Here is a 15,615-nt window from a genome sequence, read left to right as displayed (position 1 = left end):
GTTTTTGTGAACGAAAACAAATGTCATCTTTGAATGGAGGAAGTCTGGCCTGCTTCTTCGGGATATGAGAACATCGTCAGCCGAGCCAACTTCACAAAGTAAATGCCTGGTGTGGTGATGCTTTCTGATCACCTGCTGCTCTGTTACCATCGTGGAAATTGCAGCAGGTTTTGTAAACGTAAAGGTTTTTTTTTTTGTAAAGGTTTTTTTTTAATACAAATAAGTGTTTTTTTTTGCAAATCTTTCAATATATATATATCTAAAGCGAACATTTCTAACTCAAATCTTTGCTTCTGGGCGTCCCTGGAACTACATATTTTGAGATGGGGGTCCGTGGCCAAATACTTTTGGAGGTCCTTGACATGAAGGAGTTTGGTAAGCACTGATAATTATAGCAACATAAGTTAGGATTTAGATGACATTTGTAGAATCGGACTCAGGTCTTAATGGTTCAAGTTAACATCTTATTTCAACCTGCTACATCTATCTGACTCATCTGATATAGCCTAAATAAAATAAAATAAAAACTGTCACAGGGCATCAAAATACATGATGTAACACAAAATGCTTGAATATAATACATTTGAATACATTTGAAATAGGAAAACAAACGAAATGACTAAACCTGTAAAACAAAAACAAATATTTAAAAATAAAAATAATACATTGAATGTCCATAAGATAGCCTACTTCAGAAGTGGTTTGATTGATTGATTGATTGAATGCTTTATTTAGTCGTTTGCGCACAAAAAAAGCACAGAAAAGTACAGTTCTACAAAGGGATGTTAAATAGGATTAAACCCAAGAGAGCACAGTTCGGGGGGGGGGGGGGGGGGATAGAAATGACTTTATTTCACTCCCGTTTCCCCTTTCACATTCGTGATGTGAGTTTTTTTCTTTTCTCTTTTAAATTAGCTGTAGCTAACTAATCATAGGCCTAATTAACTTGATGACATCACTATCGCAACTTCCCTTGTTTAAAGGCTCTCATTCGTCGTCACGCGATCATATTCATCATTTCTTGGGGACCCATCCATCCTTATCTATGTGACAAAGCGACGAAAGTTTTTGCAATGCGAGGGAAGGGGGCACTAATCGTCGGTGAGTCCGGTCCCTGGTACCTTTACTGCATACATGCAAATAGTAACAATTATTACAATGCAACTGCAAATATATTTGGCTGACTTTAAAGCCTGATTTAACATATCTATAACTGGATTCGGAGCAATATATGCCTATAGATTTATCATGTTTTCCAAAATGATGAATATGCCTACACTTTCATTTATATATAGGCAAGGCAAGGCAGTTTTATTTGTATTGCACATTTCAACAACAAGGCAATTCAATGTGATTTACACGGGACATCAAGCAAAGTAAACATATATTATAAAATTATAAAATGACATGATGCATAAAACAAAATAAGTAAAAATGAATACATGCAGTTACAGTGCAGAAGATAAAAGAAAAGAGAAAAATAACTCTCAAAAGCAGCAGCTAACAGAAAGGTATTTAGTTGCCAGCAGACCTGCAGTTTTCTGGAAGTTTGTTCCAGATATGTGGTGCCTATTAATTATTATTATGATTTTGAGTAGGTTTGAATCTTTATTTCATTAGGCTATGTCTTTTTAGTGCTTTTATTCTTTTATTATAGCCTATTTATATTTACATTCATTAATGCAGATTTCTCATCTGTTCCACCATCTTTATCTTTCAATATCCTTCTGTTTTCTCTTTACTGTGTTTTTGCTCTGTGTTCTTTTTTTAACTTGTTTTTGAATTTACCTACATTTTTATATGGCTCTAATGTTATTTATTTCTTTGTATCGTGATTTTGTATCTGTCAAAGCAGTTTGTAAACTCTGTTTTTTAAAGGTGCTATGTAAATACAGTTTATTATTGTTATTATTGCTGTTATTATTAGTATTACTGCTGCTGCTACTACTACTACTACTACTATACTACTATAACTTTAACTAAATATATTTGAAAAACATTTAACTAGTCCTATTTAGAAAGCTTGAGGGGACTCAAAGGTTTTTAACATATCAATAGTGGCAAACATATTCCAAAGATGAATGGGTGATGCTAGATATATATATGCCAAAGACAAAGAGTCAGAACAGATACATAGACTTGAAGCAATGATACACTAACATACAAAACGTAACCTGTACTTCTGTATTAGAACACAGTTTACTAATGAAACCACTTTTAGAAGAAGTTGAACTGTTCAAATAGCTGAGTAAAACTGTTTGAAAGTCCTTCAACTCATAAGTAATTTTAGTCTCAACCTAGAATAAGATTAAAAACATACACAACACACAGAACATATCTTTATGGAGAATATCATTTTATAACTAAATTAGTTTCGACTCGCCATATCGAGAGTCTCACTTCATAAAAGCGTTTGCGCACTCAACACCCCTAAACATATCTAAATATTCAAGACCCATTCAAAAAAGACAAATTCAAGAGGAAAGTAGCTGATAAAGTTTCCTGTCGTTCAAGCTGTGCTCCTGCTGTGGGCTGCCACAGTTGATGGCTTCGACGGAGATGCAGTCCAGAACCTGTCCTGTTTACCCTGCCACCAGGTAAACCACCTTCCAGATCATTTTTTTGTTCACAGTTACAGTATGCAGTATTTATATAATGTATTTATTATGTGCAATGGGTATTGTGTTTTTGAGGTCTTCCCTGAATCATCCATCAGCAACAATAAACAAATACAAATAAACACATTTCACCTCATTCAGGAATAAGCATGTTATTTGAAAAATCGAATCAATTTGATTGTCATTCATACACATAGAAAGAATACGGCTGAACGAAATGCCGTTCCTCACAGACAAAGGTGTTAAACACAAAACAGTCACGGAATATCAGGACAAGACAAAAACAGAACTAGGTGAGTCTGTGGCATCATAGGTAGCGTGGTGTACTGGTGTACCACCCTAATGGAACCACCACAATTGACAGAATAAAATAGATGAAGCAGAATAGAAACGGTGGATAAGCAATACGATTATCTCACGGTGTAAGGAGTTTTTAGCAGTCAACACTCAGAACAGTTATTAGCGGCTCACAACTCCATACCAGAGGAGACCCATGATTGTCTACAGTTACACCAGGGGTGGGCAACTTTGATGATGGAGAGGGCCACTATTATTTCCACACTCACTCCAGGGGGCCACATTGCATGTTGGTTTGATGCAGAAACCTCTTATCTCCATATTTTTACTTTTTTTCCCGTAAATTAATACCGTACTTTGTCATTCTAGTATGTCACACAAAAGTTGCAAAAATAGCAGATCTTCAAGCTCAAAACACATCGCATCGCGACGCGTTTTGACCTTGTACATCTGCTATTTCTGCTATTTTGGAATTGGAGTCCTGAATTCTGTTTTGCTATTTTTGAATTGAAATCCTGAAAAGTGAAATATTTATTTAATTTCAAAGCCCGTGGGCCACATTAAGTGAAGGTGAGGGCCGCATGTGGCCCCCAGGCCGCCAGTTGCCCATGTATGGTCTACACCCACCCTCCCTAGACCAACAGTGGTTGGCAGTGACAGAGACATGGGGGGAATTGGCAACATCTAAAATTGGAAGCACAGCATGGAATTGTAACACTTAAATGTTTATAGTTTATATCTACACAAAATGCAGATGCATAAAGGTTGCATACAGGCTGTGAACACAGCTGGCCTCAGCAGCAGCATACATAAAACATAAAATACATACATAAAAACAAAGCGGTCACATTGCTATCTAAACCATTATGCCTCTCAGAGTTCACATAATATCTACAGGTTGCTTAAAACTTTAAAGCAGAACTTTGACACTGTACTATTTTAAAAGTTTACTGAGACCAGTTCAAGCTTGACTTCCCCTTTTTCTGAAGTAGACAGATGCAGTCATTTCACTACATATCTAAAATACTGTTTTCTTGTGTGTAGACATACTAGACATAATCCACTTACCATAATTGTAAACACTTATAGATGCATTCTCTTTTGTGGTGTGTGGCCCGTCATTGCTTCTTGCAGATTTAATTCTGTGTTGTCTTTTCAATAATCCAAAATGCCAAACACCCACTATTATGTAGCCAGCTAGAATACAGTGAACACTGAAGAAAATGCACATATCAACAGTGTTGAATAGGATTCTAAAATCACACTGAATGATAATGAATTTAGGATTATGACCAGGTGAGGCTTGTATTTCAGGTACTCTATCTTCATCCGAATACCTCTGGTAATGTGGATGTGTGTGCTGGTAAGAATCTCAAAATCATCCCACAAAACTTCTCTGGAGATCCTGCCTGCAAGTGGAGCCAAGGAAAGAATCCTGCACTGACAATGTAAGTGTGTGTGTGTGTGTGTGTGTGTGTGTGTGTGTGTGTGTGTGTGTGTGTGTGTGTGTGTGTGTGTGTGTGTGTGTGTGTGTGTGTGTGTGTGTGTGTGTGTGTGTACGTGCATGCATGCATGTGTGCACTATGCTTCGACTGCCATGATAACAGCATCTCTTTGCAGCAATGGGAGTTATATCCTACCACCACTTTCGGAGAGGGATACTGGGGAATATACTTTAGAATGGGAAACAACTAATGGCATCAAATCCTCCCTGGTTATACATCTCAATGTTCTCAATGTGCACAGTAAGTAACAGCATAGGTCTCTCAAGCCTAATATATGCTCACATCGCATTATACCTTGTCTACTGTATATTGTTGCTCAGCAAGCACACATCATGTCAGAATACAATATTAGAGCTTTGAATGCTGAAAGAAAACCTAGACCAGTTTTACCGTAATGTAACAATTCTCCTCTGATTATTTCCAGAAAGCCCCACCATACCAAAGCTGAAATTGAAAGCCCCTCTAGGTAAAATGTATTCTGTGGAGTTCCAGTGTATCTCCTCCGGCTGCCCCATGCCTACAATAAAATGGTCCAAAGACTTGGAGAGGTCTGGGAAAGGCATCACATATAATATTTGCTTGCAAAATCCAGACAATTGTTTTTAATTAATTTAAAATGTAGTCCGTTAATGTTAATCCTTTTGAGAAAATATTCATATTGCACCACTCCCCCATGTAATCACTCATGAAATGTATCTTATTCAACAGTGATGGTGACAAAGGGGTTGATACATACAACGAAAGGGCAGCAAGCACCATTAAAAGTACAAAATATGTCAGTACAACAGTGATGTGCTGTGCCTCTAACACAGAGGGGAAAGAATGCTCCCAGCTGTATGACTATGGTAATGCAACTAGTCAATACAATTACCATAACCATGGTTGTATAACATTCTACCTGCAATATGCCTAATGCAACATTACTTTAAAACATTTTTAAAGATGAATTCATTTTTTATAGTTGGGTAAACACACACACACACACACACACACACACACACACACACACACACACACACCAATTAGACATGTCCATATGCAGTATGATATACAGCATATAGTTTACAGTTATACAGTGTGTGTGTATATATATATACAGTATGGATTGTTTTTGACATAAGCCACTTGGCTGCTTGTCTTTCAGACATGGATAGTGATTGGAGGCCAGATGAAGAGCCTCGGCGTGTGACTCTCAGCCCTGGTCAACCCCTGCTGCTTCGCTGCAAAACCAAAGCCTTGAAAACACCAATAGAGTGGGATAGAGACAGTAAAGCAATAAACAGCAGCACAGCACCATGTTTTGGGAACAAAGTGGAGGAGGTACAGTAACTAATACCAGTATCAGCAGTTTCTCTGGTGTTCTGTCACGTGAACTCAATAGAGTTCTGGAGGGTTCAATTTGCTGAGGGGGATAGGGGGGAATCTATGCCTCCTGCTTTTGGTATCCTCCCCTCCGGTCATACATTGTTTAACACCGGTGTGGAGACTTTTTTTATCCCTGTTTTTGGCCAGACTGAATTATATACATGACTGATATGTCTGATATTTGTTTGATATCACAATTAACAATTTTATTTAATAAACAATCTATGTTAACCACATTAACATGACATCCCTTTTTTGGGTCAAATTTTCAAATGTCTTTTTTCAAAATGTCACAATTTTCTGTTTTTTAATTACAAAAATATGACATGCAGTGACATAAATGGGATGTGCTGAGAGCTTGTAGATCAACATTTTTTTTGCCATTTGTCAAATAAGACACAGCACATAGGGCTTAAGTCATTAACAAAATGTTTCTTTTACAAATCAAACCCTGCATCTGAAAAGATCATTAAATTCTGCCTCCATTCTTCCCAATTTCCCAATCCCAAGTTTTTAATACAACACTGTCTCTTCCCTTTAGATTTGCATAGCTGACGATAGACATGACAGCAAAAATATGCGCTACCTGTTCATTGACTCAGTTACTGGAAACCACAGTGGAACATATACCTGCAAGACACAAGGCAAAACCAAATCTGTCCGTGTTCAAGTCCTGGGTTTGTAGAAATATAAATTCCTCATTTCAAGATGTCATGACTTTATGTCTCTGTGTAACTGAGTACTTGATCCCTGATCGTTTGCCATATGGTCATGGTGTGTTTTAGGTCAGAGATTTATCTATCTATCTATCCATCTATCCATCCATCCATCTATCCATCTATCCATCTATCCAGCCATCCAGCTATCCAGCTATCCAGCTATCCATCCATCCATCCATATATATAATTTATATACACATACATATACTGTATATACATACAGTATATACTGGTGTATAGTCATTACTTATTCATGTGTTTACTCCCTTATCATAAGAAAAATCTGGAAAAAACAAAACAACGACCTTCTTAGCTACCTCTTGTTTTATATATCGGCAGAATTTGCTTTGTCTGCATTAGTTTGCATTCGTTTTCCCTAAAAGTTAAAATATACTTTTATTCTTTAAATATACTTAAAGGACCAAAAGTAAAAGTACTCAATACACAGAATGTCCCATTTCACACATTTTCAAATGTCTAAAACATCTTTCTAAAATAGCAGATCTACAAGCTCACAACGTGTCGCCGGCTATTTACAAATAGCCAAAGTATATATACGGTATATAGGGCTGAAGTGGTGAATGTATGTTTTGTAATAATAATCTAAATCAACAACGTAACTAGTAACTAAAGTTTTTGAATAATTAAAAGTACAATATTTGCCTCTGAGATGTAGTGGAGTAGAAGTACAAGTATTGGAAATTGGAAATACTCCAGTAAAGTAAAAAGTACCTCAAAAGTGTACTGAAATACAGTACTTGACTAAAGTACTTTCCACCACTGCTCATGGTTCTACCAAAGTTCAACATCGCTTCAGGTTGTTGAACTTGCTTCAAGCTTCCCATTAGTCTACTCTACAGTGTACAGGCAAAATGAACCATGCAACATTTGGTTGGTGGCGGGTATCCATTTCCCACCTTGTTGACAATACAGAGAATGCAATCCTATATGCCAGCGCAAGACAAAGGGATGGAATATAAATTATCCCTGAAGATGACATAGAACAGGGTTGTCACATCTTCCATTTGACAGTTTTATTCTTATGTGTCCCTCAGCTGAGGAGTTCCTCTTTGTTCAGGTGGAGAACAACAAAACCATATCGGTCAGGGACACACCCTTCTGCTTACAGGCCGATGTCTACTCTCACCCTGTACTTCAGAGCTGCGCCTGGGAGGACCCAGAAAACATCAAGACTGACTGTGTCAGGCCCACACGGCTATGGAAGAACAGGTCATTAAATCAAAGTGCTTCTTCTTACTGAGCAGTTTCTATGCACGGGACATTTACAGAAGTACAGTTCTAGAAAGAATTGAAAAAGTAAAGTACAGTTCTTACTCGTTCCTGTAGTTTTGTGGTAATTCCCCCTCAATAAAACATTTTAAGTTTCAAAGTAAATAATAAAAGAAACATACATAATCAATATGTTGCTTTGCATAGAGTAACTAAAGAATAAGAACCGTAAAGTCAAATGATGATATGGGGTGTATAATGTATTGGGGTGTGTACATGGCTGCCTCTTTCCTCAGAACTCTGGAGCTGTGTCTTCAAAACAAATCTGGAGAATATAAATTACACCTGAAGGCAGGAAGAAAAACAGAAACAAAGGTCCTGTCTGTGTGTGTGGCAGGTAAGATGGAGACACTGCCTGCGTGGCATGCGTGCATGTCTTCTGGAACAAATACAACCTGCAGGCTGCATACAGTAATATCTATTATATGTCAGTCAATTCACTGACTTTACCTTCATTTCAGATGAATCAATGATCCATTGTTACCAGAATGCTATGAACTGGTCCTGTGAGGCTATAAGTCCTGTCCCAGCAAACATGACTTGGATGTCCTGCCCTCTGGCCAATTACAGGTAGGTTTGTCCCCAGCACTACCCAGGTTAGAGGGTATTACTTTACTGGAATACACATGCAGGGGATATAAACTAAACTTCAACACTCTTAAGCAATTTAAGTTGTGCACAACAAGAGTCATACGACATGTTACACGGGGTGATGAAAAACAAGTCGCAGAGGACCATCGCAGACCTCCGAAAAAATTAAAGGTTGCAGAAATGTTGCATATTTATCTTGGTTGAAAAGACGAAGTAAGCTCCTCGTCTTATCAACCAATCAAAAATGTGTTGCGGTGTCTCCACCTCACACATTTCCTTCCTTCTCTGTTTCTTCTTCCTCCTGGCTGTCAGCAAAAGTACATTCAAAACGTCCTCTTTTTCTGCCAAATCCAAATCACCCTCTGCTTATATTGTAACTCTGTTGGCCATTTTGTCAACAATGTAAAGTTGTCTCAGGCCATACCATAGAGATGAGGCGGCGCTGTCGCAGAGTCGCAGAAAGTTTGACAAAACGTTACCCTGCTTTGTCTCCTTACAGCAGCTGTCAGCCAGAATCTGCTTTCTGGAAAGAGATACCAGGTACCACTAAAGAAGACTCAGATCTGCGGTGCAACAAGAAGCTGAGCAGCTCTCTAGCCAAACAGAATGAAGGCCACTATGTTAGGCTTTGCCTCACAAATTCAGTAGGTACTCGGTGCAGTGATAAGTACTACTATGAACCTACAAAGCAACCACAGCCCAGGGGTGAGACCTGTTTTGCATTGCAAATTATAATGTATTTACTGTGCTACTACGATAAGTGTTGTTAGAAAGTGGTTGTCATAAATAGCTGTTCTGTAGCTCTTTTTCTTTCAGGTTCGGATAATGGCAACAACACTACTGTCCTGAAAGCCTGCAGTTTTTTCCTGCTATTCGCTTTGATGGCAGTGACTATTGTGCTCATGTACTTTGTGAAGAAGAAGGTATGCACCTGTAAAGAAAAAACACAATTTACATGCGCGCGCACGCACGCACGCACGCACGCACGCGCACACACACACACACACACACACACACACACACACACACACACACACACACACACACACACACACACACACACACACACACACACACACACACACACACACACACACACACACACACACAAAACGCCAAAAATTCTCTTCTCAATAGAAACCTCAGTACCAGAGCCAGCTGCAGATGATCCAGATGGTTGGGCCTAATGACAATGACTACATCTACATCAACTTCAAGGACTTTCAATATGACCAGAAATGGGAGTTTCCCAGGGAAAACCTAGAATTGGGTATGACTATTACAGTAACCTAATGTATGCAAAATTAATGTCCAAAAGACAGACCATAATGTCTGTATGATGATGTGCATGCAGGCTAATGGAGTCTGCAGTCATGCAGAGGCATGAAGTCTGCCCTGATTTGTTATTCAACAAATGCAATAATGACAGTAACCAGACTGATTTATTTGTTTTACATTGCATATTGCTTTAGTACTTTAAGTACTATAGCATAAAAACTGTTTTCTTAGCACTTAAGACAATATACCATTTGGAATAGAGTCCATTAGAAATAGCCTCACATATGCCGTATGTTTATGTTACCAAGGGAAAGAGCTGGGCTCTGGGGCCTTTGGCATGGTGGTCCAAGCTACAGCCTATGGCATCAACAAGCCTGGGGTCTCACAGCAGGTGGCTGTCAAGATGCTAAAAGGTCAGTGTTTGGGATGCTCTCTATACCACGTGTAACCTTTTAAGACGTTGTTTAGATATACAGTAAGTCAAGTCTGATGTGGTGCTTGGTTCTGCAGAGAAACATCAGGCAGAGGAGAAGGAGGCTCTGATGTCAGAACTGAAGATGCTGACTCACATTGGTCACCATAGCAACATTGTCAACCTGCTGGGGGCATGCACTGGCTCAGGTACCAGACCCAATTACTGTTCACAGGCACAACAAATACATTTACAAAGAGTAACTGCCAATCAGAACCTTCAATGAAATTCAGCAGACTGCTCTTCAAATGTGTTTAAGAACAAGCACTTTTGCGATTTGTGTGTTGTCATGCAGTAGACCAAATGATATTTGTAAATATGTTATGGCTTATTTTTTTACTTCCTGAAGGGGGGCTGCCATACAGGATACCATGAAACTGTAGATAATCACAGGAAAGTATATAAAAGTAATTTTAGCACAAATGTACGCAATTTGTGAACTGGTGTTTTCGACATGTCTTAAGCAAAAAAACAATAGGCCGCTAATTGTACACAATGCTGGTCCTTGACTTTAAACTAAATCCTGTTTTAGGATTGGTTGCTTATTACTTTGGAGGCACTACATGGCCTGGCTCCTAATTACATTTTAGAGTTATTAACCACTTACAGCACAAGCCTATGCACAGCCTGATGTTCTCACGTTGGTTGTTCCTGAGTCCAGGCTGAGAACAAAGGGTAACCGACCGTGCCTTTGCTGTTATGGCAGCTTTTTCGATAAATTGGTGTCTCCATCTAAATAGCTTCTTAAAACACAATTAATCGAAACGCCTTTCCATAAGTAAAATAATAAAATGTAGGTTCTTTCCCCCTTCATTTTTATATTTCTCATTACGCTTTATGTTTTATACATGTCATTGTGTATTTACTCTGTTGCTGATTTTATTGTATTTCAGCGGTTTTATGTGCACCTTGCATTTCTTGAATATTCCTATTATTATTTACTATAATAAATGGAGTAAACGCCATCAATCTGGTAGGCAAAGGAAGCTGCCTTTATTATGACATGCAAAATATCCTTTTATGTCTTATAGGGCCTGCGTACCTGATCTTCCAGTACTGTTGTAATGGAGACCTGTTGAACTACCTTAAGATCAACAGAGACCTCTACCACAAGTCTCTGACAGATGCCTTCAACAAGGACCGTTTCAGCAACCTTTACCACAACCTGCAGCCCGAGAAAAGCTCTGGGTACAAACCTTGGAGGAGGGGGGAGGGGCAGATTGTTATGTCTGAATCTATTCATTAAAGATTTACTCTATAGGATGGGCTAACACACCATCTCTTTCCCTTTTCCTATAGTGAATTCCAGAGACCAGATGGAAATTATGTGCCTATGTACCCTGCTACCACCAGGGGGCAGGAAAGCCTAGCTCTCCTCAACCTGAACTCCACTCCCATGGACAACATGACTGAAGGTAATGTACTCATTTTACAGTTATCCACTTATGACCTTTTTCAAAAATGGTAACATGTTGTGAGCTTGTAGTTCTGCTATTGTTGCTATTTTTGATTGAATGTTCCTTTTTTATGTTCACCCATAATGACATACATAAAATCGGGACAGGCCCACTTATTTTCAATGACTCCCATAACTCTGAGAGTGCACAAATGGAACCAAATTGTGCATTCTCAGAGTTACACACCTGTACAGGTCATTTAAGGCTATAGCTCTTTATGTGTTTCTGGTAATATTATTGTCCGTTCATTTGTATGTCCATGGCAAAAATATAATTTAGACAAAAATGTCCACCACAAGCCAGCATGGCGATGATCCCTGCGTATTGCAGGGCTTATCGACTGTATAGATCAACTGATCCCTGTTTGTATTCAGATCCAGAGAGCTTCATGCTGTATGAGGAGTCAGAAAATCAGCCAGAAGACTTACATGTCCTGACATACAATGATCTACTGAGCTTTGCCTACCAGGTAGCCAAGGGCATGGAGTTCCTCTCCTCTAAGAATGTAAGGACACACACGCACACAAAGTCAAGAGTTTTAACTTTTAAATTGTTTTGGGGGAGTGCTATTTCCACTTTTTTAAATTGTATTTTGTGTTTTTTTTTTAGGATCATATCATGCACAGAGCATGGGTGGTCTGAGATTGCATTTTGCATTTGCTGCCTTATATATTGTTCCCTGTAGGTTGATTCCAAATTTATTTGACCATTTATTCAGGTTTATTTTTCATTCATTCATTTTTATTTGTCGTAAATCAAAAAATGTCAAAACAATGTTATTGTTTGAAAGAGACCATTTTAATCCAAACTATAAAAAATAAAATAAAAACAATCAAAAAGTAAATAACCCTGGTATAACATGAAAGAAGAACAAGAACATGAAATACATTCATATTAAACTGTCATATATATTGTTGTTGTCCCTGTAAGAGAAGTTCAGACAATCACTATGAAAAACAAAACTGGTAGTAAGATTATGGTGTTTCATACTGCAAGTGTATATTGAACCTTTATCAGAATGACAGGGGCCACGACTGACAAACGTAACTGTTCACTGCTCCTGTTAGTGTATCCATCGAGACCTGGCAGCCCGGAACGTTTTGGTGACTAAGGGCAGACTGGTGAAGATTGCCGATTTTGGACTGGCCCGGGACATCGACAATGACTCCAACTACGTTGTGAAAGGAAACGTAAGTGACTTTTTATCTCTCACTTAACATAACCCTTTATGTGCATTTACTTACATTCGTTTACTCACTGTTATTCACATCTTGGGTGCGGTCTGTCATTTCTTATACACAACATGTGCGTGTGAAATGTGCTGTTCTCTAGGTGCGTCTGCCTGTGAAGTGGATGGCTCCAGAGAGTATCTTCCAGGGCATGTACACCATGCAGAGTGACATCTGGGCCTACGGAATACTGCTCTGGGAAATCTTCTCTCTTGGTATAGACGACTCAAGCATTATCCAGGAACAATAGATATAAGCATAGACAAACGTGGATCCAAGTGGATTACAACATACACTTGGAGACATACAGTATAATATATTCATATATTTTCTCTGGACATCAGGTGTCACTCCATATCCTGGTGTAAAGGTGGACAGCAAATTCTACTCCATGATTGAGAGAGGATTTAAGATGGAGTGTCCATACTATGCCAATGAGTCTGTGTAAGTATTATCAGTCCATATGTATCCCATCTGTACCAAATCAATTCTAATGTTGTATTCTATTCTCACAACGTGGCTATCTTATCCATTTTAGAATAGATAAAATGAAGAATAACAGCAAAGTTACATTAAGAGAAACGTGAGGGCATAAGCCAGATCAGTATCTTTACTACTATGTGATAAATAGTAAATACGCATACAAAGTTATCCAATTGAGTACCAGCTCGATGATGCCGCCAGGCGGAAGGTTGCATACCAAGGCCCACAACAAATGCCAGGTGATAGTTCATTTATCACATACCCATAGCCCTGTTTATTCACCAGACAAGAAAAAGATAGCATTTGATCACCACTTTAATTTAATAAATAGATTAACATTACTGTCAACAAGGTCAGGTGCTGCTGGCGGGCTTCGGCACTGTTGATATTTGGTTTTGGTATTCTGTGAACTGTGCAGGTCACAGTTTTCCACTTCTGTTGTTTTGGTCCTTTTGCACCTGATTTAAATCTGGTATCTCCTCAGCTGTGAATTCTACCACATGGTTGACATGTCGAGGTCCATACAGTCCAGTGTGCGCTGGCATTTTAGGTTGCGCTGAATGGGCAGCTAACCGTATCAGCCGAAATATAGATTATCACCCTGGGCATCCTTCGTTGCCCATGGTTATGGACCGAGGAGGGCTGGTGTATCAAGAAATGGTTGTGAATATGATAAAAGCACGTTAGCAGCCTCAAGGGTATTATAGCTCTTCAAATACAGATGCCCAAAGATCTGTCAATGCATGAACTAAATTGTCATTCATTGGCTGCTCCAGGTATGGGATGATGTGCATGTGCTGGGACCTGGAACCTTGCAACCGGCCTCCGTTCTCCAAATTGGTGAGCTTCATGGATGACCAACTAATGGTCATGGAAGAGAAGGTAGGCCTTTTCTACAGATGACTCACCCAAAGCACACAGTCAAATCAGTAATATAGTGTTAGTTTGAATCTTGAGGGTTTCAAAATTGACCCATGAAGATACATTTTTAGTTCAATTAACACTCAGCATTGTGCTGTCTAGCAGAATGAATAGCTGGCTACAGGCAAACAGTACATGAAGACATTTTGGGCAGAATATACCCATGTGATGATGTTGTAACAATTGAAATTAAAACATTAACATTGTCCTTAAATAATACCATTGGTCACAACAGTGGCAGAAATATTTTAATAAATATCCCTCCTCTCTCAGCTCTACCATAACATACCGGACCAGAACTCCAGTGATTCACTTTACCAGAACGCGCCTGCTGTGTTGGACATCTCAGCCTTGACTAAAGAGAAGGACGGTCAGTCACAAAACCAGTACTGTCAGACCTATGCCACTGAAGAAATTAAACCACCAGCCACATCACACTCCACAGCAGCTGATGATGAATGTATGAAACCTACTGGATCAGAGTGAGATTAGAGTCCATGATGGATTTGAGACCCAGGTAATTTGCATGACCGAATGGGGCTCGCCAAATGTAGCTACATTTTCATGGAAACAAGTCTCATCAATCTTATTTGGTTTATTTATATTCATAGAATTTATTTGACATTATATTCATATTAATCTCCACTTGCTCAGTAGAGGCTTTACAATGTGCTTGCTTTTATTTTACACATTTAAAATGTCAGTATTCTCGAGGTATCCTTTGGGGTTGAATGTGCACTGAAATGCAATATTTATATTATATTCATAAAGATTTTTAGCAAGTTTTATTTTTTATTTTTCATCCTGAGCCAATAATTTGATGATAATAATAAAGACCCTAATGTATCCGGTAGGAGACACAAAGAGATTCCTTTGTGTCTCCATACGCTGCTGGTCATCAAATGACCATATATCCATGAATTCAAGTCTCCATGGGGTGAGTAATCGATAGAAAAAATGTCATTTTGGGGGTGAACTATCCCTTTAAGTTTTATCTTATATCACTGCAATAGAACACAGTGATTTAATTTTATCTGTACTAGAACTACATCTATATTCTAAGTGGACTTGTATATTATACAGGATATTTGTCTATATTATTTCACAATTAATCTCCTCTTTCTTTATTTTTCATTTAGTAGGCCTAGCACTTTATAGGAATACAACAATTGAGTTACGAGATTCAATTTCAGTGTTCATGGGTTTTCTGTAATTAAATCAGCACAGCCAACTTCAGGCCAGATTGCAATGTTTATACTTTTTTCTACAAATATATTTCAAATCTAAATGATGTGTACCGATATTTAATAACTTTGAAAGATATGTGATTTATATGAATATGATAATGTTTTTCTTCTGCTTATAATTTCAATAAAGTGTTTCAAATCAT

General features: G+C 38.4%; 1 protein-coding gene across 3 annotated transcripts; it reads left to right on the top strand.

Annotated features, from left to right (window-relative positions):
* Positions 1–978: 978 nt before the first annotated feature.
* LOC311039321 (receptor-type tyrosine-protein kinase FLT3-like) lies at positions 979–15,614 on the top strand. Of its 3 annotated transcripts, none has more exons than XM_084049125.1 (24): positions 979–1,101; positions 2,515–2,597; positions 4,230–4,363; positions 4,536–4,660; positions 4,845–4,968; positions 5,129–5,265; positions 5,565–5,740; positions 6,327–6,462; positions 7,560–7,734; positions 8,031–8,131; positions 8,256–8,364; positions 8,888–9,090; positions 9,187–9,308; positions 9,523–9,655; positions 9,972–10,076; positions 10,174–10,284; positions 11,167–11,323; positions 11,435–11,550; positions 11,967–12,097; positions 12,660–12,782; positions 12,925–13,036; positions 13,166–13,265; positions 14,081–14,186; positions 14,499–15,614. In XM_084049125.1, the coding sequence occupies exons 1-24, from the start codon at positions 1,074–1,076 to the stop codon at positions 14,709–14,711; spliced, it is 3,060 nt and encodes a 1,019-aa protein (XP_083905251.1). In that variant the 5' UTR covers positions 979–1,073; the 3' UTR covers positions 14,712–15,614. The 3 variants fall into 3 exon arrangements, with proteins under 3 accessions (XP_083905251.1, XP_083905252.1, XP_083905250.1); XM_084049126.1 differs by having other exon boundaries at positions 8,885–9,090; positions 9,202–9,308; XM_084049124.1 differs by having other exon boundaries at positions 8,885–9,090.
* Position 15,615: the final 1 nt, after the last annotated feature.

The sequence above is a fragment of the Gymnoscopelus microlampas genome, assembly GCF_963454915.1.
Source record: "Gymnoscopelus microlampas genome assembly, chromosome: 22".
Classification (NCBI taxonomy): domain Eukaryota; kingdom Metazoa; phylum Chordata; class Actinopteri; order Myctophiformes; family Myctophidae; genus Gymnoscopelus; species Gymnoscopelus microlampas.
The sequence above is the reverse complement of the archived record's forward strand: the minus strand, read 5'-3'. Positions and strand labels throughout refer to the sequence as shown.